This window comes from Molothrus ater, chromosome 3, assembly GCF_012460135.2.
Source record: "Molothrus ater isolate BHLD 08-10-18 breed brown headed cowbird chromosome 3, BPBGC_Mater_1.1, whole genome shotgun sequence".
NCBI classification, from domain to species: domain Eukaryota; kingdom Metazoa; phylum Chordata; class Aves; order Passeriformes; family Icteridae; genus Molothrus; species Molothrus ater.
In genome coordinates, this window is record NC_050480.2 from 54,489,485 (window position 1) to 54,512,744 (window position 23,260).

At 39.6% G+C, this 23,260-nt stretch overlaps 1 protein-coding gene across 1 annotated transcript in view; it reads left to right on the forward strand.

Annotated features, from left to right (window-relative positions):
• CNKSR3 (CNKSR family member 3) overlaps nucleotides 1–23,260 on the forward strand; it is a 58,223-nt gene that overhangs the window by 24,917 nt on the left and 10,046 nt on the right. The window contains 10 exon segments of the mRNA XM_036379949.2: nucleotides 3,170–3,333; nucleotides 9,857–10,059; nucleotides 11,249–11,336; nucleotides 13,867–13,908; nucleotides 15,760–15,879; nucleotides 17,614–17,673; nucleotides 20,379–20,447; nucleotides 21,147–21,293; nucleotides 22,857–22,898; nucleotides 22,900–22,982. Of these exon segments, the coding sequence (XP_036235842.1) occupies nucleotides 3,170–3,333; nucleotides 9,857–10,059; nucleotides 11,249–11,336; nucleotides 13,867–13,908; nucleotides 15,760–15,879; nucleotides 17,614–17,673; nucleotides 20,379–20,447; nucleotides 21,147–21,293; nucleotides 22,857–22,898; nucleotides 22,900–22,982 (1,018 nt within the window).

Genomic DNA, 23,260 nt, shown 5'->3' on the forward strand with positions numbered 1-23,260 from the left:
TTTTTAAACACATTTTGAGTTGAAAATTAATAGGTTAGTTTTGAGAAAGGCTCTTCAGTGGATAAAGGAGATAAATATAGATACCTTTTTTCAATGTCAGTCTTAATTGTATTTTATCAGAAATACAGAAAACTACTTTCTTGCTTAAACCTGCTAATATTGCATGTTGAAAGTGACCTGGCATGTAAGAAAGTGTCTTTCAAATAATGTAAGAATTTATCTAAGTGATGTCGACTTGCTTTTTTATTGTTTTTAATTCATCTAAGTTCTTCAGCAATATCCAGACATTGCAATTGACAATACCAAGTCTCCATAAGGCTCTGAAGTTCGTGGAAAAATACATGGAAAGAATATAGAGATGTGTGGAAGAAGGGAAAAATAAGCAGTTCATTTAGACTACTGGTGACCTGTGAATGCTGATTTTAGAACTTTGCTTAAATATTATTAAAATTTATTGAATTGGGTTCTGAGTCCTCCTTCCTCCCTTCTCTCTTCCCTCTTGGAAGTGTGGTTTGCACATGATGTGTTTGATTCCCATGTGATTAGACATTTCATTCATATCATGGAAAATTAAACTATAGGCTATAAAATGTGGTCAATCTCAATTAAAATGTTTGATATTTCCCCCTAGGTTTCTTAGTAAAAATAATAACAATTTTCCTAATGCTGGTAAGCTCATCTTAAACTATCTACCAGTACATGAGTTAGTGGGTCTGTCTTGACTTCCTGCTTTGCACAGTTTTGTAATTTAATCTTAAATACAAGTCTAGCTGAGCAGTTGTGCCACTGTAGTGCCTATTTTGAGTCAACATTTGTGCAATATTGTAATATCTTATTTTATTAAATATAGTCCTACAGTGTGGTTATAAAAGTACTGTTTTTAAGGGCTCTTGATTAAATTTTTTTTTTTAAAGTAGGCCCTTTATTTTTTAATAGACCATCAAGAATGGGCAAGCATGAGTTAAAAAAAGCACAGGCAAATGAAGACCCATAGTTGTATTTTTTGGGGAGGATATATACATTTGAATCTCCACGTTTTAGCATAGAATGAAGTTCTAGAAAGGATAGTAGGCAAAATCCAAACTGCATTAAAAAAACCAGTAAAAAATAAAACCTTGACTGCATGCTGAATGAAGTGTTTTATTTTAGGTGTTTGTGTAGTTTGTAATGGAAACTATGGGCTTACAAGAGCAAATGATGGGAAACAGTGGTCTGTGAGGCAGCAATAAAAATTGGGAATGCCAAATATGTGCACTGTATGTCAGCCATGGTTGTGAATTTGTTTGAAAAAATAAATTGTTAAATAATGAAGGCCAGTTATTTTTTTTTAATTATTTTTCCTGGGAAAAGAGTTTGTATAGCCTAAAGAGGAATTTGGTGCCTGTGGGAAAGAGAACAGTGGGCTCAATTTTCAAAATTTGTGCAGCTTTGCCAAGACATATGGGAAGAAACAAGAGTGCACCCTGAACAACTGTAGCCCTGGGAGACTCTGCTAGACTTGCATGCAGGTTTTTCCATTCATAATTACGCTTAAATATCAAGCTGTGTGCGCTGGTAGCTCTGCACAGGGAGGAGTTGAGCTTGTTCAGCCAGATGTTGATTTACTCCAGTAATTAAGCTTGCCCGAGTCGGGTGAAGGGGTGTCTGTCCTCATTGACTTGGAAGATGGAGTGGTGTGTGTTCACCACAGTCAGGCTGTGCCTTGGGAGCCCATCCTCTGCACATCCGTGTGATGTGAGCAGGCACTGTGGGGAAGCTGTGCCTGCTCCTGCCACTGTTTGGGCGTGAATTTGTTTCATGTGACTCCTCAAACTCCCTTTGTGGTTTGAGTCAAGTGTTTTCTTGGTGGTAGAGTGTGCTGGGAGTGCTTGTTTTCCAGGCTGCTGCTGCAGCTCCACGAGTGGAGCTGAGTGCTGGTGTTTTGGCTCTTGTTTCTCTGTAGTTCAGGATGCTGTTCGTGTTTCTCATCTGCTGCGTTTGATATCCTGTCCATCTCAATGGTTTCCTTTTGAACCGGAGTTGTGCATAAACATCCTTTATTCAAGTAAAGGTTCAACCTTTTTTTAAAAAGGAATGGTAAAACAATGTAGCTGTATTGGACAATACAAAGAAGACGTCAAATATGTTATTTGAATTTTTGCTCATGTCAACTGTTTTCAATGAGTGTGGTGTATTCCTATGAAACAGACCTAATTGGGTCTGTTCCTTTTGCTCCAGCCAAAATATTGAAGGGGAACAGAGTTACAAGAGCACTGAAACATTTAAAAAAGAACACATCCATCCAAATTCTCCCCCAGATTGTTGCTGTTCACAGGCTCTTAAATAACAGGGGAAGTAAAGAAAATACACAAGGAAACAGGATTAACACATGAAGCTTAGAGTAAAATGAGATAAAAACCAGAAACACTTTCTGTAATCACTTGGAAAAACCTACTGTAGAGAACAGGATCATAGAATCATTGTTTAAAGTGAGGATTTTGGGGATATTGCTGGGACAAAATAGTCTAAACTGTTTTAAAAATACTTCTAGATAGAAAAATTATTTCGATTTCTTACTGGTGTGTGTTGTTGATCCTCAGAAAGGGGAAGCAATGGCTGCTTCAGGAAGCTGCAGGCTCTTATAAATCAAGGTAATAATGAGACTTGAGCCAAACATCCTTTTGATTGCTTTGCCTTTGTGTTTTATTTTATTTTATTTTTTTTTGGTCATTTTCCTTCTCATCATTTTATGCTTTTGTATCTTTGCTTTTTTAACAGGCATTGGGCAAGGTCTTTGTTCTTGCCTTGCCCTGGATCTTTGGACGGTTGTTATTTTTGTTGTTGTTGCTATGCCCCTCAGGGTTTGGGTTACCCTGATGTGTATGTCCCTTGGTCACTTTGCCTATGTAGACAACAAAGCACATTTTTACTGGCTGAGCTTGATGCACAAGGAGCAGGCAGGTTGTGCCTTGACTTAGGTGACCCAAAGATCCCCATAACTTATGTGCTGTATTTCTGTGCTCCTGTGGCACAACCTCAGTCACACTGCAAGTTTCCTTCATAATTTTGCATTGTATATTATATGAACTTAAAATTCCTGCCGTTTGCAAGTTTGGTTTTTTTTTTGGGGGGGGAGGGGTTTGTTTGTTTGTTACTAATGTCCCCTTGTCTCTCTTTTGTGTTTTGGTAGGCCTGGATGATTGCCTGCAGCAGTATGTCCATAAATTTGAACGGGAGAAGATAAATGGTGAACAGCTGTTACAGATTTCTCACCAGGACCTTGAAGACTTGGGTATCTCACGGATTGGACACCAGGAACTGGTTCTAGAGGCTGTGGATCTCCTGTGTGCACTGGTTAGTTACGCTGTGAAGAGATATGCAAAGAATTTCTTAAAGGGCTTTTTTGGGTAATAGCCAAAGCAAGATTGATAAAACCAGAATACCTTTGTTGCTTTCTGTTACACGTCACAATAAAAGAAAAAAGTAAGAATTTGTTTAATTCTTGCAAGCTTAGTATTAAATAGTTCTCTAACTTCTTCCTGATAAGAGGCAACTTCAATTCATTTGCTTGCACTTCCAAAGAAGAAGTTGTCTGAGTGACGTTGTTAGATCTTGTGGCTCCTGTTAGTGAACAGTTTGTCTTAGAAGACAGAAAACATCCTGTTGAAATGACAGCTGCTAGAAGTGTCTCACATCAGTTGAAATGGGTTTAGGGTAATTCTGTAGCAAATCTAGGAATTAATAAAATTCTTGAGATGAGGGATGTTTCAGCACCTGAGTTACAGTTTAGCTGAACTCTTAATTGGATTCAGAACTTAAGCTGTTCTTTTGTCCTACTCTTGATACATAACTGCAGATACTTTGAAAACAAACATGCTCTGAAAAGCATAAATGTATTTTGGATTGTTTTACTAGTGCAGGCTTTATTTAAAAGCCATATTCTGGTCACAGCCCTGAAGGCCTGTTTGATGTAGTGCAGTGTAATGAGCAGCAGAGGTATATATAATTACATCAGGGAGGAGGGTGGGAAAGCTTGCCTGATGATTCCTTGGCCAGCACTGGCCTGCCTTCCCTACATTAGGCAAGGTTTGGAGCAGCCTGCATATGCTTCTTGAAATGGAGAGTATTTATTGTCTCTGTGATATGTACTTTATTGCAGAGAGGTGCTACAGGGAGTGTTCCTACTCCACAACCTGGAGCAAATTGTACTGAAAGAAGCATATTTAATGAAATCTCTTCAAACGATCTAAAATGTTTCTCAAAAAAGTTACTCTTATACTTGAAAGACATTTTATTTCCTTTAGGTATTTGATCTACCAAAAAATGTTAACATTAACTTGAAAACCTAATAGAAGAATGTAGCTGGACTGAAAAGCAGTTTGTGGTGTGGGAAGGAACTTGTTGGGCAAGTGTGGGGGTCTGGTGAGTTAGTAAATGTAGTATGGGCTGTATATGGTCCTGACTGAAGTCATCTATGCAGTAGTCCCCAAAGGCAGTTTTTTATTCTCTTGAAAATGTTAGAATAAAGTGAACAAAGCTGGACAGCTGCCAGAACCTAAAGCTGTGTTTTATCTCTTACAATTTCCTTCTAATTTCCTTTGTAGACAAAAGTTTTGACCTCAGACCCATTTCTGGAAATCCTTTGTGAAATGCAGCTCAAGTTAATGCATTAGACAGATATTGCATATAACAGCTGAAATGTACTTGTTCCCTTTTTAAGAGGTGAAGGAAGAATTCCTGTGTTTTCAGTATGCCCTTTGCCACCTTCTTGATGCCTGTTCCCTTGGGTTTTTGGAGCTGCATAGAATCACCACTGATTTTGTTTCCAAGGGATACTAAATGCTAATGACAACTAATTTTTTTTTGTTGTTGTTTCTTCTTTTTGTGCAAGAGAGAGGTTTCTGATTCCACCTGCATTAGTTCTTTGAAAGTGGGAATGTTTATTGTTTAGTGGATGTTGTGGACATATGCTGACACTTTCCCAACTTTTGGGGCCTTGTAAGCGAAGGAACTATGTTTTTTATTTATTTTTTAAAATATTTTTTTTCTTTTTTGTTCCCCCCTTTTTGACCCCACTGCCACCCCCACTAAGCTGTCAGCTCACACTGTGGCAATGTAGCATTGGCTGAGCCAGCCTGATGTCACTCTTCACAAGGTTGTCATTCTTGGTGGAGAAAGGCTGAGAGGGGATTTTGGTGGTTTCCCAGTCCTGGAGTTCCCAAGAAGAATTTCCCCTTTTATCTATTTTGCCTTGGCAGTTTCCCAGCTAAGTTTCCTTCAGATCAATGCTTTGGTTCCCTCATACCACAAGAACACGTGTGGCTCTCTACAGACAGTGAGGAAGCTCTCTTTGGGACCTCTTTCTCCTGCAGTATCTCTTTTCAAGCATTCACCACAGAGACCTTTGTTCCAGCCTCTGTAGATCAGTCACTAAATAGTGTGAACATAATCCTTGCCTTGAGAAAATACACCAAATGCACCCAATTTTTTAATTTAGTTTTTCTAGGCATTGAGTACTATTAGGCAGCACTAAGCTAAAAATATGTCTGGAAGTTCCTGGTGTGAAAAGGAAATAATTGCATCTTTCTCTACTGCTTTGGTGATGAAGCAGCGTTCCCTCATGTTCTCATAGCAGTGGCTGCACATGCAGCGTCTTGAGGAGTCGGCAGGAGAGTGCAGACTGGAATACAGCATTTCTGCTGCTGTTGAGTTGGTCTAATAGAATTTTCTAAACAGATGGAGACTTATTTGAGGAATTTAGAAGATATATCAAAGGACCTGAATTCCCCCTGAAGAGGGGAAAAAATCAACTAGAGTATATCAACTTTTTGTTGACAGTACTGCTTGGTGGGGGGAGGAGGAAAAGGGATGGAAGAAAGATCATGTTTCTTTGTTGATTGAAGTATTTGGGGGAGAGGGGAACAAACATACCTAACTTTGCTTTTCAAACCACAAAAGCAGGGACAGAAAACAAGCTTTTGAGGCTTAATGAATATAAAACAATGTAAGCAAGAAAGTATGCAAATATTTTCACTTTAAATGTGTTCTTTGGATTTGATTTCTGAATCTTTGCCTACACTGTATGATGGGAGAGTTTGGAAACAAAATGCAGTGGATTTTTCTTGAGATTAGAACAAAGAGGCACTCGTTATATACAATTACAAAAACACCCCAAGCCCTGAAAAAACCCATAAACAAAAAAAGGACATAGTTGTGCCTTTCATCATTTTACTGGTGGTAATGTTCTGCCAGCATGTTTGCAACATAACAAAATATAACATCATAACATGAAAAAAAAAGCATTCATGAACACTTACTCTTTGGGTCCTAATCATTGTCAAAGGATATCTATACACTGCCACATAAGATTTTAGATGCTTCAAATTTTTTGTTGTTTATTAGAAAATTTACTACTCCAGAGGATTCTTTAGAATGCATTTTTGTTAGAAGGAAAAGAGCAAGAACAGGTGACTGTGACAGTACCTTGTGTTAATTCTTTATATAGCCTGCAGTGAGTTGGGTCAGCATCTGAGCAAGCATTTGAACTGGTTTTATTCATTTTTTTTCCCCCAGAGCAGGTTTTCAGTTCAATCAGCCAGCATGCCCAACTCATCACATTGCAGCATGTGACCATGGCTGTGAAAGGGAAGAGGATGCTGTCCCTGGGCAGTACCAGAGCTCTTCATCAGCCCAATTCAGCTCTGACACAACTACTCTGGTCTTCTGACTTCAGTTAGCCACGTTTGGTTTTTTGTTTTGTTTTTAATTTTTTTGTTTTTGGCTGCCTGACCGTGAGCCATTATTTGGTCAGATTACCTTTTCTCATTAAATGTGATGGAGTTTAGAAGGAGTGAGCTCATGTGCTCTCTCCTGCACGTGTGGGTGCTGCCTCTCCTCCAGCCCTGCATGTGGCTCCCCAGGTTAATGAGTAATAGCCTGGGAATGTTTGACATCAGGTGCTCTTGACCGCTGGCTTCAGCCTGTGTTTAGGTCAAAACAACTTTGATGTTTAAAATCGGGAGCAGTAGTAAAGTGCAACCTTTTTTTTTGGTTCATTAGCAACATCTAACAATTACTTAAGCAACCAAAACCTTTTGGTTGCTTAAGTAATGATTTGATAACTCTTGTAGCCTTAATCCTGTGGAAATATTTCAAGAAAAGCCTGCTAAGCTTTGCACTTCAACTGTGTGTCACTGTGAAGGTTGTTTGGTGTGCTGCCATAGTATCAGCATTCCTATCTGTCGTGGATTGGGGCTACAGTTCTATGACAAGTTAAATTAATCCAAGTCAGCTGCTGTCTCCACCCCCTCCTGTCCTCTGATTAGTGATCCTTTGTGCTTGCACTCACCTGACCCTGAAGTGAGCTACTTCAGGGAGCTAAACGAAGGGATTAGATTTCTTTGTATTGCTTAGATCCCCTAGCCAACCCTCCCAACACACTGGACATTGCAAGTGAAGGAGAAAGAATAGTTGGTGATGTCAAGAGAGTTTCAGCTTGGATAAAGGCATTGCTGTACCTGGTGAAGGGGCAAAATGCTTTCTGTGTATTAGAACAGACAGTGAGGGGACTGGTGGAGCAGAGGTGGCTTGGGTTGGGATGACTCCTATTTCTGGTGTAGTTCATCCACTAGGGCTGATCCACAGTTGTCCAATTTGGTGTCCTGGTACTCAAGAGCTGCATACTCTGTGTTATGGGTAGGTGTGGTGCTTGGTCAGGACTTTTCCTGAAGCACAAACTGCTGGTTTAGCAGTTGAAGTGCACTCTGTAGAGCCTTTGGGGGAAGCTGTAGGAGGGAACTTAGAGCAGTGACCTGGAGCTTAGCTGTGGTGGGGTCTTGGGAGTCTTTTGGGAGCACATGTTGCAGTTATGAGCTGGAGCCCCTGCATCCCTAGAGGCTGCACCTGTGTTGCTGAAGTCACCCTCAAAACTGAGAACAACTTGACAGAATTATTTAAAAACTACCTGAACTGGAAGAGTCACACCAGACTCACCTGTGGTATAGATAAGATGAAAAGTGTGATAAGGGGTATGTGGATGTTTTAAGGCCAAGCCCAAAATCTTACCTGGTATATCAACAACACATGTCCTCTTAAATGCTGGTGCCACCTCTAATCTCAAGTACCCACAGGTGGTTGGCTGAGTTTGTGCATCTGAATGACAGAAAGAAAGATCTGGAGATACTTAATTACATGAAAACTCTCAAGTTCTGATCAGGGTGATTGGGTTGTACCTCTGCACAGAAAAATATTTTCTGTTTTCTGTGCCTTTATGAAAGCAGGGGATCAGCGTCCCCTAGTTCCCTTCTTTAAGGGCAGGGTTTCTGATATGTGGCTACTTTCTTGTCATCATAGGAACTTGCCCCACATCCAGACCTGTTTGTGAAAAAGTATTCCCTCAACAATAGACTAATATTCAGTCTTCTAAGAGGAGGATAAAACTAACTGCAAGAAATGCATCAAAATAATGCTCTTGGGGTGCTGGGTTTTCTTGGTGGTTTTTTTTTTTTTTTTTTTTTTTTGTTGTTGTTGTTTTTGTTAAAATTTAAAGGTGATAAGTTCACACATCACAGTGTGCAAGTACTTTAAAGTTGTTTAGTAATCCAGATCTTTCCCCTTCTGTAATCCTGGAAAATTTAAGGATATCCTTTGCTGTTGCAACAGTGGCATTTTTTAAAATTGGACATATCCTTTCAACCCTTCCTCCTGGCTGCATTAAGGGTATTTCCTTGCCAAGAGCCCTGAGGTGGAGGAGGGAGGCACTTGTGTAACTTAAACCCACTGGGATCTTTTCCATAGGAGGCAGTAGGATTTTAAAGGTAGCTGTGTAGCTGACACCTCTCCATACACTGGAGACATGTGTTTCTTTGGGTCAAAGATTCTTACATTTTGTAAATAACTTAATCTGAAATGTTCCAGCCTGCTTTACAGGTGCTTCACTCTGGAGGGAATGGAGATACAAGCCAGCATCTAGGAATTAAATGGAATTAAAATTTGCCTTAGTTGGTTTAGGTTTTTGAGTACGAAAGTAGAAGGAGTAGAGAGTGTATTTGACTGAACTATGGAACTTGGAGTTAGGTTCTGCAAGAATCTGCAGCAGCAAAAGAAAAGTGAAGGGCAGGACTCTTGTACTTTTGTGTGTTTGTTTTGTTCTGGTGGGAGTGTTTTTTTGTTGTTGTTTGGTGTTCTTTTGTTTTTGGTTTTTTTTTTTCTCAAGAAAAGTAGGAATTTGAATCTATAAAGTTGAAGTTGTAGGCAAGGCTCTCAGATCTTTGTTTTGTAAGTGAATGAAAATTTTGATGTCTAAAAATGGGTTTAATTACCATGTATGATGTTAACACTGTCCTCAAACTTGCAAGTAATTGCATTTTTGTAGTCAAGGAGCACAGTTGCTGAAAACTAGTGAATCAAATATTTATTTAAGCTTTTGATTGCAAAACTGCATTTGCTTCCTGTTGATGTTTTAATCTCTTACCAGATTTAACTTATCTTTAGTTGTGAATGAAATGTTACTTCAGTGTTTATTTACCACAGGATAGAAAATGTTTTAAGAAAAACAAAATGCTTGCTCTTCTTTAACACAAAGAAAAACAACACATTTAACAAGTAAATGATATCTATTAGGACATTGGGACTTGATTCTGATGAAAAAGTGTCCTTAAATCTCACTAATGACAGAAACTGAGGTTTGGCACTTGTAAAAGTATTCTTTACTGGCTACAGCGTAGAACAAATCTTTCAAGACACTTTTGCCAAAAAAACATGAGAAAGTTGTGCAAATCATCAAGACTTTTCATCCCGTGTGAGCTTTTAACTTGTTTTATAATAAATAGGAGAACTCAACAAGGATATTTAGCAAGCCTCATAATGTTCCTTGCAGAACTATGGCCTTGAAACAGACAATATGAAGAACCTGGTTCTCAAGCTACGAGGGTCATCCAACAATCTGCAGAACTACATCAGCAGCCGTAGGAAAAGTTCCAATTATGATGGAAATACCTCTCGCAAGCCCCCCAATGAATTCCTTACTTCTGTCGTGGAGCTTATTGGTGCTGCTAAAGCCTTGCTTGCATGGCTGGACAGGTAAGAATGAAATGGTTGTATTTTAATTTGCTGCTCTTAAGAATTGCTTCTCTTTGTAGGGCCTTTCCTAGATGCTTGGGTGTAAAGATCTTGATGTTACTAACCCCTTTTTTGGTGTTGCTAGAAGACCTCTAGTGGATAAATTTAACCTAGAGTATCATTCTTGCACTTCCACTCTTGCTAAAAGCAATGAAACTGTTAACGTTGCACTCAAACTGGTATTTATAAAAGTAGGAGTGTTCCCTTTTAGGTCAGTTTCTCATACACATGGTTTTCCCAGCTTCTAAATTACTTGTCATTGGCAGATCCCTTCCTGAAAGATTTTTTTAATGTTCTGCTGAAATCATGCCTTAGCTATGTGATTTGAAAACTGAGCAGTGGGAGAGATTATCCCTCTACTGTTTCATTTTCTCTTTTTTTTGGTCTTTTTTTTTTTTTTTGCCTGGAAAGAGACAGAATTATTTTGTTACAGCTGCAGCAGGGGTGCAGTCCACGTTAAGAGATGAATATAAATTCTCAAAGCCTTAGCTAGCTTGCCTGAGAAGGAGAGTTAGGAGAATAACTGCACAGGGACTGGCAGCAAGGTGCACTTTTATCCTTTATCCTGCTCTCAAGTAAGGACTTGATCTGTGTCCAGGCAGTGATGTTAACACTTTGTGCCTCTCACCTGGTCCTCTCCTCTCACGCGGTTGCTGGCAGCTCACCCTAATTTTTTTCTGTAACTCACAGTCATCAAAACTGCTGGCTTGTCCATTTCTAGACCTGCTATGGTTATTTCTCAACCCCTCTTCTAGGCTTTGAAATTGTCTGAAAGATCAGAGGTAGGACTCTTCAGGTCCTAAAGCTGCCCTACCTATAATGATTCTTCTCTAAGTCTCACTGGACCTCTGTGTGTAAAACGTGAAAATCTATTTTTCTTCTTTTAGAGAACTGTTATCCCCTTGTCTGGTCAGAAAGTTGAAGGTTCTCTCACTGGTAAACCCAAGGACAGGGCTAGAAAATTCCCCATTTTGGTGCAAGAGTGGAGCAGGACTACGCAGTCAGGAATATTTACATTGTAAAACTATCCTCACACCTATATCAATGTCAGAGTTGCAGCACTTACCAGTGAGGAAGAGCATATGGGACTAAGGTAGGATGGGGAGAAGGCTGGTCCTTCCAATCTAAGGGGAATTTTCTCTTGTTGTAGGACCCCATTTACAGGTATTGCTGACTTCTCATCAATGAAGAACAGAATCATTCAGCTCTGCTTGGACCTCACTACTACTGTTCAAAAGGTCAGCTGATTTCTTTTCCTCTCTGCTTTCCAAAAGGGAAGGAAAGGAGATGTTGGGGAAGTAGTGTGATTGCTTTGTGCTGAGTGCTAATGAAAGGCAGTTCTGGGAATGAGAGCTTACTTTTAACTTTGAAAGTCCATGAAGATCAGTTTCAGCTGTCTGTGTTTCTGAGTCGTGGGATTTTTTTCTTGTTTCCCCTGCCTTTCAATTTAATTATCAATTTTGGTATTGCTGGCTGTGTCTTAAGTGACTGCAGCTTAAAGGCTACTCTTATTTTCTTGAGCTTTCCTGGACAGAGGATTAGTCTTTGAAATAGTTGATCGGCATTTGAAAATTTTCACATTCCAAGCAGCATGTTGAAAAACAGTTATCAGTGCTAACTCTAAACAAAAATATGGCTCCATTGTTTTTTGTACCTATGTTTGCAGACTCCATAGATCTTGTCCCATGCAGGAAGTTTTAGCTATCAAATGGGAAATGCTGCATGTAATGGAAGGAGCTGACACTTTTATGATGCAGATCCCACTAGCCAGACTGCTTCTGCCACTACTGCAAGACCAGAATATTTTCCAAAACTTTAATTTACCAGCTGTATGATGAGTGCTTGTATAGATAATAGCTAAAAGGGCAGCCGTGGTAATCTTGGCAGCTGCCATAAAATTTTGCTCTCTGAATAATGCTGCCTATTTTTGAGCCTGTTCTGAGAGCGTGGCACTGCTGTGGCTGTGAAGCACTTCAGTGCACACAGTGCACACTTCAGTGACTGCCAAACTTGCTCATAACCATTATTCTGTGCCCATATAATGTTTGAACTCTGGAGGATCATGCCCTGTTACGTGGGTGATTTCCTCCCCATGCTGAAGGGATGATGGCAAAGGACAGAAACATCCTGAGCTGTCAGGGTGTGATGCCACCCAATGATGTCAGTTGTCATTGTGAAAGGATGGTGTCTGGGAACCCCAAGATACGCATGCCTCCTGCTCAGTGCCCTTCTTGCTGGGGCACTCTGTGTGCAATTGCACAAACTCAGTGATTTACAGCTACAGATGTGCAGACTGTGCAGTGGAACAGTTTGTGTTTCTAGCAGCAGATGGTGTTCACCCAAGAGTGCTACAGAACTGAGATAGGAGATTGCTGAATGTATTAGTAAAGCTGCTAAAAAGTGTGTCTAATCTTTCTGTTAGGTCAGCCTTTGATGGCAGGGGAATGGAAGTTGTGAACAGCAACCCTGGCATTTAAAAAAATGTCAGATTACTTCTCTGCCAATTTGATATGACCTATAATAAAAGATGGGCTTGGTGCATATGGTAAAAGTATTAATGGGGGAAGAACCAACCAACATGGTTTTGTCCTGGGACAGGGCACATATGCTAGAATAGTCTTAAGGAGTCTCCTGATGTGGAAAAGAGAACAGTGGAAAAATCATTAGGACGATTTTTAGACTTCAAAAGTATCTCTTATTAAGACATAGACTACAGAAACAAGTGGTCAGTTCTAATGAAGAAGAGGCCAGTGCCTCTCATGGAACCAATGCTGCTCTGCATAATCATAAATAATGCATAAAAGCATATCATAATAAAGCATGGCAGGAATGCAAGAAGATTCTAGTTACCTTTGAAGATAGCTATATAGATTCAAGGACAGGATTTTACTCCACCTAAAGTTCCATGTCAAACTTGAAGGGTTAAATAATAAACAGTATAAACAGAAATGAGTGGGAGCAGAAGGACTTTGCAACATTGAGCATTTTGGCTGTGTGATGATAGATGGCATTTGCTATTGATTTGTGCAGATGTATTTAGCAGAGAAAAATAGGGGAAAGTCCTCCACAACCTTCTACAATATGACTCCTCCTTCAGCCTATTAAAATGCTTGGGGGTTTTCTCCTTGTAGATATTGTAAATCTTGGTCTATTATTTACTTGCTGTTTTAACTTTTTAATCTGAGAATAATATCATTCTCCAGTTCAGCACTACTTGCAGAAAACAGTGAAGACTTCTGTAGATTTTTACATGAACTTGTTTCAGGTCAAAGGCTTTTATACCTGGACTATGTAAATAATGCCTTGTGTGCAGTCCTCTGCCCTTCAGGAATGTCACTGATAGCATATTTTTTAGAAAATCACGTTCCCTTCTATATTTAACAGTATGTTTTAGATCCATTTTAATGCCTGGGGCAGAGGAGTACCTGAGTTGGGGTTTATCAGTGAAAGGCAGGCACATCTGCCTGGCCATCTGAGAATCTGATTTAATTGTGCAAGGTTCTGCTTCTCTAGAAAAGTCAGCTGCTGTAATTGAATCCCACATTCTCTTAGTTTTCAAGGTTTATTATTGCTTTTTGCCAGGGCCAGAAAATAGTTGCTTAATAGTCCTTTTGAGCCCTACTGGGTGAAACTAATCTGACTAATCCCTGCAGCATGAATAACTCTTTCTATTTCAGGTTAAAATGGCAGTTTTGTAGAGTTTTCAGAGATTATTTGTTTCCATGTTTATTGGTTAATGTAGGGGTTTTGTTCTTGTTTTATTTTTAGGATTGCACTGTGGCTGACATGGAAGATAAAGTCCAGACTGTGGTAAGTTTATGTTTCTGTTGAAACTCAGCTGTCTGCATTCACATTCATTTCGGTTGCTTCTATGCTGACTGTATTGACAGCAGCTTTTCAGTCCCAAATGCACAAGCATATCATGCAAGTAAACATTACTATGAGTTGTTTTGTGAATGTTCTTTCATGTAGAGGAAATCACTGAAATTTCAGCAGATGGATTGTGTGCAGTGATAGCATGTAGTCAAGTATGCCTTAAAGTTTCATTACACAGCTATATTTCCAAGAGAATTTAACCTCAAATTTTCAAGGGAGGACTAGTCCTGTAAAATATCACAGGCTAAATAAATCAATTATGCCTGTGAAGTGCATTTAGCACCCTAAGAAGCAGAAGCTCTGCCTTATTATGCTTCTTCCTGTAAAAGAGCTGCCCTGCCACAAAAGTGAAGCTCTGGCTCTGTACTTTGAGCTTGAGTTTTTAGGGCTGTTTGAAGCAGCCTTGTGACCAAATGCAGAGTGTAATGGAATGCTTTTTATATTTTGTAACAGTTAATCATCGCTTCCTGCTTTTGACATGAACCAGGCTGTGCTCTTTGATAAGGCCTTCCGGTAGCTCATAGATGCTTAGGAATTTAGTAGCACAATAACTAAAAATAATTTTGTTCATAAATAAGGAGACCATGTAAAAGGGAGTTCTCTGTATCTTTCTTTTTCCATTTGTGCACACCCACCCTGGAAGTAGGTATTGTTGTTTGGAATTCCCTTGTTTGAGCAGTTCCTCACATTCACACTTAAACATTGTTTTGATTTATTTTATTGCTGCTCTAGAAATCTGACGTAAAACGAAACAGAAAACGTTGGAGCTATTGTTTCCAGGGACCATTGTAATCCAAACCAATGTCTTCCTATGACACAGCTCCCCCCTATTCTGTAGTTACACGTGTCTACTTTGACTGAAGGATTCAAGCCCCTTGTGAAAGGTGACTTACCTTGCAGGTTCTCAAACTGTTTATAGCTAACTACTGTACTGTGTACTAATCTTCTCTCCCCTCTCCTTTAAGATTTTGTAACCTACTTGGAGTGTCAGCTTGCTTCAGTTGATATCAAAGCAGAAAACACAGTGGGACATAATGAAATTTGTGAGTGTAGAGAGGGCACAGATTTTTTGACTGTTTTTTCTTCTTTTTTCATGTTTAATTAGACATTCTGATAGTTACGTGTTCTGCAAGGCAAAGCCATTCTGCCTCCAACTTTACTGACACACACGCCAAGGTCAGAATTGGCCTTTATTTATAATGTTGGCTTAGGATCAGTTATGTTTTGGTCAAAAGGAAATATGAACCTTGCCTGTGTAAGCATTCCAGAAGAGGTCAGTTCAGAGGCACAATGGAGAGAAGTGCTGCAGAAGCACTTGAGTGCTGGATGGTCCTACCTTATACTGTCAGGTTTTGTGCAGATATGTCAATGGCCAGCACATCACTTTTTGTGACACATGGCTAGTTGTATTCTTATAGCAGAAATACAGAACAACATGAAAATGTCAATTGTTCCCACAAGGAATCACCGAAATGTTTCAATTTTTAATGAGTTCTGTTTTGGTTAGAGCAAACAAACTCCAGACCCAACTTTTTGGCATATTTTTTGTGTTTATTTTTTCAGACAGAGGCTGTGTCAGCATCTGTTAGTGATGGTAAGGTGGCACTAATGGAAACAGGTTGTTTCAGTTTTACAATAAGGATGTAATCATGCTGTAGAATAGATCTGTACAAATGAATCTTCTATTTCAGTGATTTTAGAACTCATTTGCTTTATATCCTTTGAAACTAAAAGAGGAAGAAGCCAAGAGAGAATTTTCCTGTTTTTTGTGTGTTCTCATTGCAGGCCAAGACTTTAAATGGCATTTGTGACAAAGCCATCCGGTCCACTACAGACCCACTGATGAGCCAGTGTGCCTGTCTGGAGGAGGTCCATTTAACCAACATTAAACCTGGGGAAGGCCTGGTAAGAAGCAAGGCTGGAGTGTCCTGATCTTCCCAGTATTTAATAGGTAGCCCTGTGAGCCAATACAAGTGTGTATTTAAAATGAGGTATTTCAAATCTTATAGTAACCTGTGGGGAAAAGAAAGAGGCACAAGAATGAACCCTAAAGGTCAGTTGTCAGGTGGTGTGCTGGAGTGGCTGCCAGGGACAGATATGCACATTAATAGGCTTGACACCAAATATAATTTCTGATTCTAAATTGTTGAAGGTTTGTGTGTTACAGAAGAATTTACAAATGCTTGTGAAGCTAGGAGTTTTATTTTTTCAGGTTACCATAGCCACTTTTTTCCCAGGGGGGCTGGGAGAGGGAGAAGGCAATGAGAAATGATTGTTTGAAAGATGCTTTTTTATGTTTTTTATAGCAAGATAGAGATGAATGGGAGAATTTTGGAGGTTTGCTGTTAGCAGGAAAATGAGAATTTTTTAACTCTTTGTTGGCCATGTCTTATTACTGACTCTTATTCGTTCAATGGATTCTGCTTAGCTGAGTGCTGGTTATGAGAAACTTAATTTGAAATCTTGGTGGATTTTCTGTCTAGGGAACAGATGTGTTAGAATGAGTTGGAGGGAATTTAAATTGTTACATGCATTTGTATTCACTCCTAGCCCTGAAGGCAGGAGAGATGAGCATTTTTAGAGAAAACTGCACAGTCGTACTGTGCTATATAGTTTTACCTAGACTAGTGGATTCGACTGAATCAGTCATGCATTTTTGAAATAATGGGAACCTCTTTGTTAATACATAAGCTCCATTGAAGCAGAGTCAGTCTAGCTTGGCCTAAATAAGAAACAAGGAGGTGGGTGCACCCAATTGGATACTGACTGGAAAACAGGCAGAGAATTGGCTGAAGAGGAAGGGTCAAAAAGATCATATAATTTTCCATCTATTTTTAAAGCAAGTGTGATAACTTCAGGCATCTAAGCTGCTTTCAGCCTCTGAGTAACATCCAATACTGTACTTCTCAGAGTTTCTAACAACAGATGTAGAAAGGAAAAGTAGTTATGTATTTCTTTATAAATGATGAAATCAATTTGCTGGTCACCTTTTGTGGGAAATCTATGTAATTATTAGTTAATAGCCTGTTCATGATTTTTAATTTAGTGCTCTTGTAGTCAACACCCACTTCATCCAGTTTGTCCTTATGTTCACACTCAGCATTAGCATACAGAGCCACAAATACTCTGCTGGAACTTTAGTGCTTATGTAAGCATTGTGGTTATGAGGCTGTCTGTGTATCGACTTACCAAGAGAAGCTGTAAAAGAACATGTCAGCAATACTTGTAGCCCATCTGTGTGGGTCTGCTCTGTTTGGAGAGAACTGGTGGCCACCGAGTAAAACCTGTAATTCTCTAAAGCAGGCTGGATAGTAAGGAAATAAAATTCTGTTCAAGGCCAAAGTCTGACAAGGCAGAAAAATCAGCAGTGTTTGGTATTACCAACCAGAGAGTGTTTCTAAGTCTTATTCCATACACTAGGTGTTTTAAGTCATTATAAATATTGTAATAAATTACACTAAAAGTGATCTGTGAAGAAGTTTAGAGTGTTGTAATATTAGACTACACACTTTTTCAGGGAGAATATACAAATTGTTAACTGGTTTTAATAATGTTTTGAGTCTGTTGCCAACAGCGTTTTAATCAGATAAGTTATGTGGTTTGTTTTGCCTTTAAACTTGTTTTTCATTTTTTCTTTAGGGAATGTACATCAAATCAACTTATGATGGATTGCATGTAATTACTGGAACTACAGAAAATGTAAGTGAAGCAAATGTAGATTACCTCAGACAGCAGCTTTGATTGAGTTAGTTTGACTTAACTACTTTTGTTGTTTTAGACATGACTTGCATGGCATTACTACTTTAAGTACTGCGTGATCCATGGTTTGTTTTTCCACAGTTTGTAAATATTTTGTGCCTGCATGTTTCACTGTTAGTCTGATTAAACCAGTTTCTGCAAGTACACAAATTAGTTCAAATGCTTGGCATTAAAGTAATTGCTTTAATAAGTTACTGTATCTGCTGTTCTGAGCTCTTACGGTATCTTGCTTAACAAAGTCTTGGGCGTATTTGCTCTCCACTGGCAAAGGCAATCTCCCCTAATGGGAGCATTTAGGTGGTAGTGTGCTAAATTCACTAATGAGTAATTAAATCAATGAGCTGTCCCATAACAAAATTACCTTGCAGACTAAAACAAGTATGAACAAGTAAGACTTTAAGAGTGGTCAGCTGGAAGGAAGTAGTTGGCAAGAGAGGCAACTAGTTTTTTACTGCAGGTGGTTCCTTGTTTTATTTGTACACTGAGTCCTTTGCAGCTGAGGGTTTATTGAAGGCTTCTGGGCAGTCCTTGAAGGAGTAGACCTCTAGCCAGCAGCTGAGGCTGGCAGGTGATGCTGTGGTGTTTTCAAACAGGCTACTACTGTCCAGGAGCAGTGACTGAAAGAAAAAAAAGAGCAGAGAAACTTGGCTTTTGCTGCTGCAATGCTTTTTTGTGAATAGGAAAGAACCAGTGATTCTAATTGTTCCCCTGCCAGGTCCAGGGACCAGGCAAGAGAGTGTGGAAATCTGTGCTTGCAGAGTGTAAGCTTCTATAGCTTTGATGCTATTGTCCTGGCATAACTCTTTATAGGATCTGCCACAGAGATCATGTCCACTTCTGCAGTAATTTTAACATCTGATAAGTGCAAAAGAATGTAATGTTGACTGCTGACAAGCTGCTTCTGCATGTAGGTCTTGGGTCTGTATTCCTTCTGTAGCTTTCTGTGTTGAGCTAAGTGTCTGCTTTTTGTTATCAACACTGGCTCTTCCTTTGGGGAATATCCTTCCTTGGGAGAAACTCCTTCCTTTGGAGCAACAGAACTTGACAAGCAACTGAGAGATCTGTGAGCAACTGATGGCTTTATGGTGGTGTGGTATCATTTAGATATGACCCAGGCTGGATCTTAGCTCAGTTTTCTTGCTAGATTTGGAATGGTATTTTAGTAGCTATCCCCAGGAGCTGGTGGATGAAATGGCAATGGAATTACATCCCTGAATTGAACAATGGAAGAACTGGGAAGTCCATTTGGTATGAGTCAGCCAAGAGGATCCCTCAGTAATGCCATCCTACGTGAGACTTGCATGTTGTGTTCGCCTAGAGCTAAACCTGCTCTTTCCTCTGCTCTCACAATGGGATTCCAGTGCTGTGACCTGTCACTTGGTGCAGGAGTTCTCTGTGCAAGGGTCCTCCACCCTCCCTCAGATGAGCTGTTGGTCACCCAAAGGACAGCTTGAAAGGAGCTTTGTTTTTCACAAACTTGACTCTGGCCCAACATTTTTTCATGATCTTGGTTGACTCCTATATATGCAGCTTTCCACAGAGGCATTTCCTCTCAGAGGAAGCAAGAAGACAATGAAGAAATGGGGTTACTCATGATAGCTGAAGCCTCCCACAAATTCTCCATGTTTTCTTCCTTTGTTGCACTGTTTATTCTCACAGTTCTTTCTCATAACAAAGTTACATGAGGTCTAAAGGTGTGATGAGGTGGAGAAGGGAGTCCTTAATCCCAGTGCTTAGTTCTGGAGTCACTAGGAAGAGCTGGCCTGCTGCCTGGTGGTTACTCATGGGGTGGAGGGAATGGTAGGAGTTGCTCTCCTGTGACCAGGGTGCAGCATGTACCAAGGTAGCATGTGTGTGTGCTTTGGGTGTTGTCAAGGCTGGTAGGAGTTGGTGTGTTACAGCAGTGAGGGTGTTGTTAATAACTGCAGTGCAGCAAAGGCTGGTGCATTGCAGCAGCTGTTGATAAATCTAAATATTGACATACTTGTCTGTTTCTTGCTAACGGCTCCCCAGAGCTTAGGTTTTGTTCCAAGAAAATTGTATTTTAAAGTGTATTATTATTAGATAGGTATTTGAAAAATACCTGTCTGTGAAAGTATTTTTATCTGCTGACTTTGGTGATTCAGGCAGGCAGTTTCACATTAAAGTCAGAAGCTTCTATTTACATTGGAAAACAAAAAGAGTAAGTGCAAAGGATCTATCTTGTAGATTGGAAGGGTTTTGATCCTTTGTTCTGTACATTCAAAGTCTTGAAGTATTTTTTAACATAAATACACATTTGTATAAAATTTCTTTGAGATGGTTGTTGTGTTAGGGCAGAAATTCTCCTCCTGCCTCTTCCACTACTGTCTAAAACTATAGTACAAACTGGAGGGAAAAGGAGAGTGGAGACTGTCCCATGACTTAAATACAATTTGGTCTTTAACAGATGGGGGCTATGCCTTCTCTCTTTCTGTTTAGTTCCCCCAGCATAAAAAGAAATAATTCAATTCATTAATTTACATTTCTCAAGTCATCAGCAGAGGTGAAAATTACATATAGCGAAAATTATTGCTGATGCAACCTTTGACTTGGATTGGTGGGGGGTTGTTTTGGGACAGAGGGAGACCTGATGCAGCACATGACTCTTGTTTTCCTCTTTGTAGTCCCCTGCTGATCGCTCCCAGAAGATTCACGCTGGTGACGAAGTGATCCAGGTTAATCAGCAAACTGTGGTGAGTAACTTCCCTTATGCTTGCTCTGCACCACAGGGTCTGCATGGATGGGGTCAGGAGGCATTCATTTCTGATGTTTGAGGCTTTTAAACATTTTATTTTCAAGATAAATTTTATTATTTGCAATATTTTGATAAATATACAGTAAAAAGCGCTTTATGCATTATATTAAAATAGTTCATGTTGCGTTTAAGACCTGTTTAAAATGTCTTGTTACAGTCCACTGAAATGCAGATAAAGAGCTTTAAAATGTCCCCACAATAATTTGCAATGATTGTCCAATCATTTGCATCTGGGAACCTGGATGTAATGATTGCATTTTTGCTTAGCACATTAGGCAATGCCTTTCAATGTGAGAAAGAAATATGACAAAAGTAATTCACTCTGAATCCCTGTGTTAGTCAATTTGAGCATATCCATGCATCCTTCTAGGACTGGATCTGAGGTATAAAGAGCACTGCTTGATATCTTAGTATTTAGTTTACAGCTTAAGTAGAGAACTTGGAAAGAAAATGAAAAACCTTGCAAAAAAAGAACTTTCCATTTTTTAAAAATGCTTAAGATGGCTTTTTTGGAATCCTTTATTTCTTCTAGGTTCATGTCAAAACAAGCTGTCTAACTTGGGAGGTTTGGGTTTTTCTTGTTTGTTTGCTTTCAGAAAATGAATGCTGAATAAAAGATGTCTTTATTCTCTTCCAGGTTGGATGGCAACTAAAAAATCTGGTGGCAAAGTTGCGAGAGAATCCTGCTGGCGTTAGGCTGCTGCTTAAGAAACGTCCTACCGGCTCTTTTCATTTCACTCCTGCTCCTCTGAAGAACCTGCGCTGGAAACCACCCTTGGTCCAGGTGAGAACCCGCCAGCTGCACTCTCATTTCAGGATGGGAATGCCTTGGTTGTAGCTGGAAAAAAGAAAAATCCCAGAAATGCCCCTAAGTACTGATGTTTGAGTATATGTCAAGGCAGGTTAGGTGAAATGGCTGTCCTCCTATGGAATAAAAATGAAAATGTGGTTTGGTGGTTTTGTTTGTTTGTTTGTTTTTTCGTTTGTTTTTTTTTTTTTTTTTTCTGTTTCCTTGCTACCAGATAATGCCCTCTTGGTACACAAAGGGACTAGGTGTGCTGAATATTTTAATCAGTCTGTGTGCCACTGGGAGAACTTATCTGAGGCAAAACTGCTGATATGTATGGAATTCATCAGTGTGGAGCAATAAATAAATGCTTTCTCTGTTTATCACAGTAATATGTTTTTGCTGAAATAGCTTAAGTCTATTCCATATATTTGTCCTCTTTTTAGTCTAGTGAAGGGGGAGAAAGAATATTTTTTCAAAAAAATTATTTAAACTACTTGTTTAAATAAGATTTGGTTGTTGGGCAATCCACAGATTGGGTACTGAGCAGACAGAGAAAGTGATTCTTAAATAACCATGTTGAGGAATGGCATGTTGTATTAGGAAACTTAGGGCTTAATGCTTGCAGGAGTGAGCAACCTAACTGAATTTATACTAATTATCTGAAATTAATAAAACCAGGGAGAGTTCCCCTTCCTCCTCCTGTTGTGATACAGGTCTCCCTACAGCCATGGGGGTAATTTAAACCTGTAAAATGCTGGTGGCTATCACAAATCTCCATGAAAGCAGATTTCTCTCAAAATGGGTAGATGTATGCTTAACTACTTGTTCATCCTTCCTTTCACCAGTGCATGTGTCCTGTTTTTGTGGCATCATGCCTGACATGTGCTTCCAGTGTGAAGAGCTGAGGTGGGGCTGGCTTATTGGCTATGTCCAGCAGTGTTTCCTTAGGGGAGGGAATGATTGGAGAATAAAGATCTTTGAAACCTTTTCTCTCCTGTAGGGAGACAGGAACCTAGAAAGGTGCTGAGAATTTATAGAAGTGAGGTGCAAAGATGAGCAATGCCAAATGTATTTTTAATTTGCTTCCCTGGTCCTTATATCCATTGATTCAATCTATGGTGAACTTTACTGTATTCCTGTCTGTGCTCCAGGCATTGGAGTGTATGGAATAAAGGTAGCATATGCCAGCTTCACAAGGCTTGCTAATCATATCTGTATTAAACAAATTGCTTTCTTTTAACACATCTAAATATAGAAGAGGGGGTTTTGTCTCAGTTGTTTTTTTTGTCTGTGGAATTTACATGAAAAATAGAACTGGAAAGAGCAAAATATGCTTGAGCAATACATTACCCATGATGGGACTTCTGTGGGAGGGCTGTAAAGCTAGCCAAGACTGGAGGTGGAGGAAAATGTGGACTCTAAGAGTTTTTGAAGTGTCCATATATCACAGAGATAGTAGTTCACTAGGGGATGAAAATGATGCTATTGATTATTAAGTTATCTTTTTGTGAATGATAAATGAATGTTCAGATGTTTGATAGCTGTTTAACATTTCAGACCAGTCCCTCACCAGCTTCAACTCAGTCACCAGAAAGCACCTGTGGATACCTCACTGAAGAAGGAGAAGCCAGCCATTTTGGATCTGTACATACCCCCTCCACCAGCTGTTCCGTATTCTCCTCGGTATGCAAACAAACCTGCACCACTCACAGAAACCTCCTTCACTGCAATTGTTTCTGAGCTGGCCTTCTGTTGGAGCTCTGTACAGATTAGCTGCAGATCTCAAACTTGCTTCTAGCTGCCTAAATGAGTTGGATTGCTTGAACTTATGCTTACATGTGTATGCTACCAGGATTGTAGCAGATTTTATTACTGGAAGACTGTGTGCCACAGAGAGCAGAGTTGTCCCAGAACATGACCCCAGTGTCATCTCTGGTTTTGTTGTGGAGTTATGTTTCTGA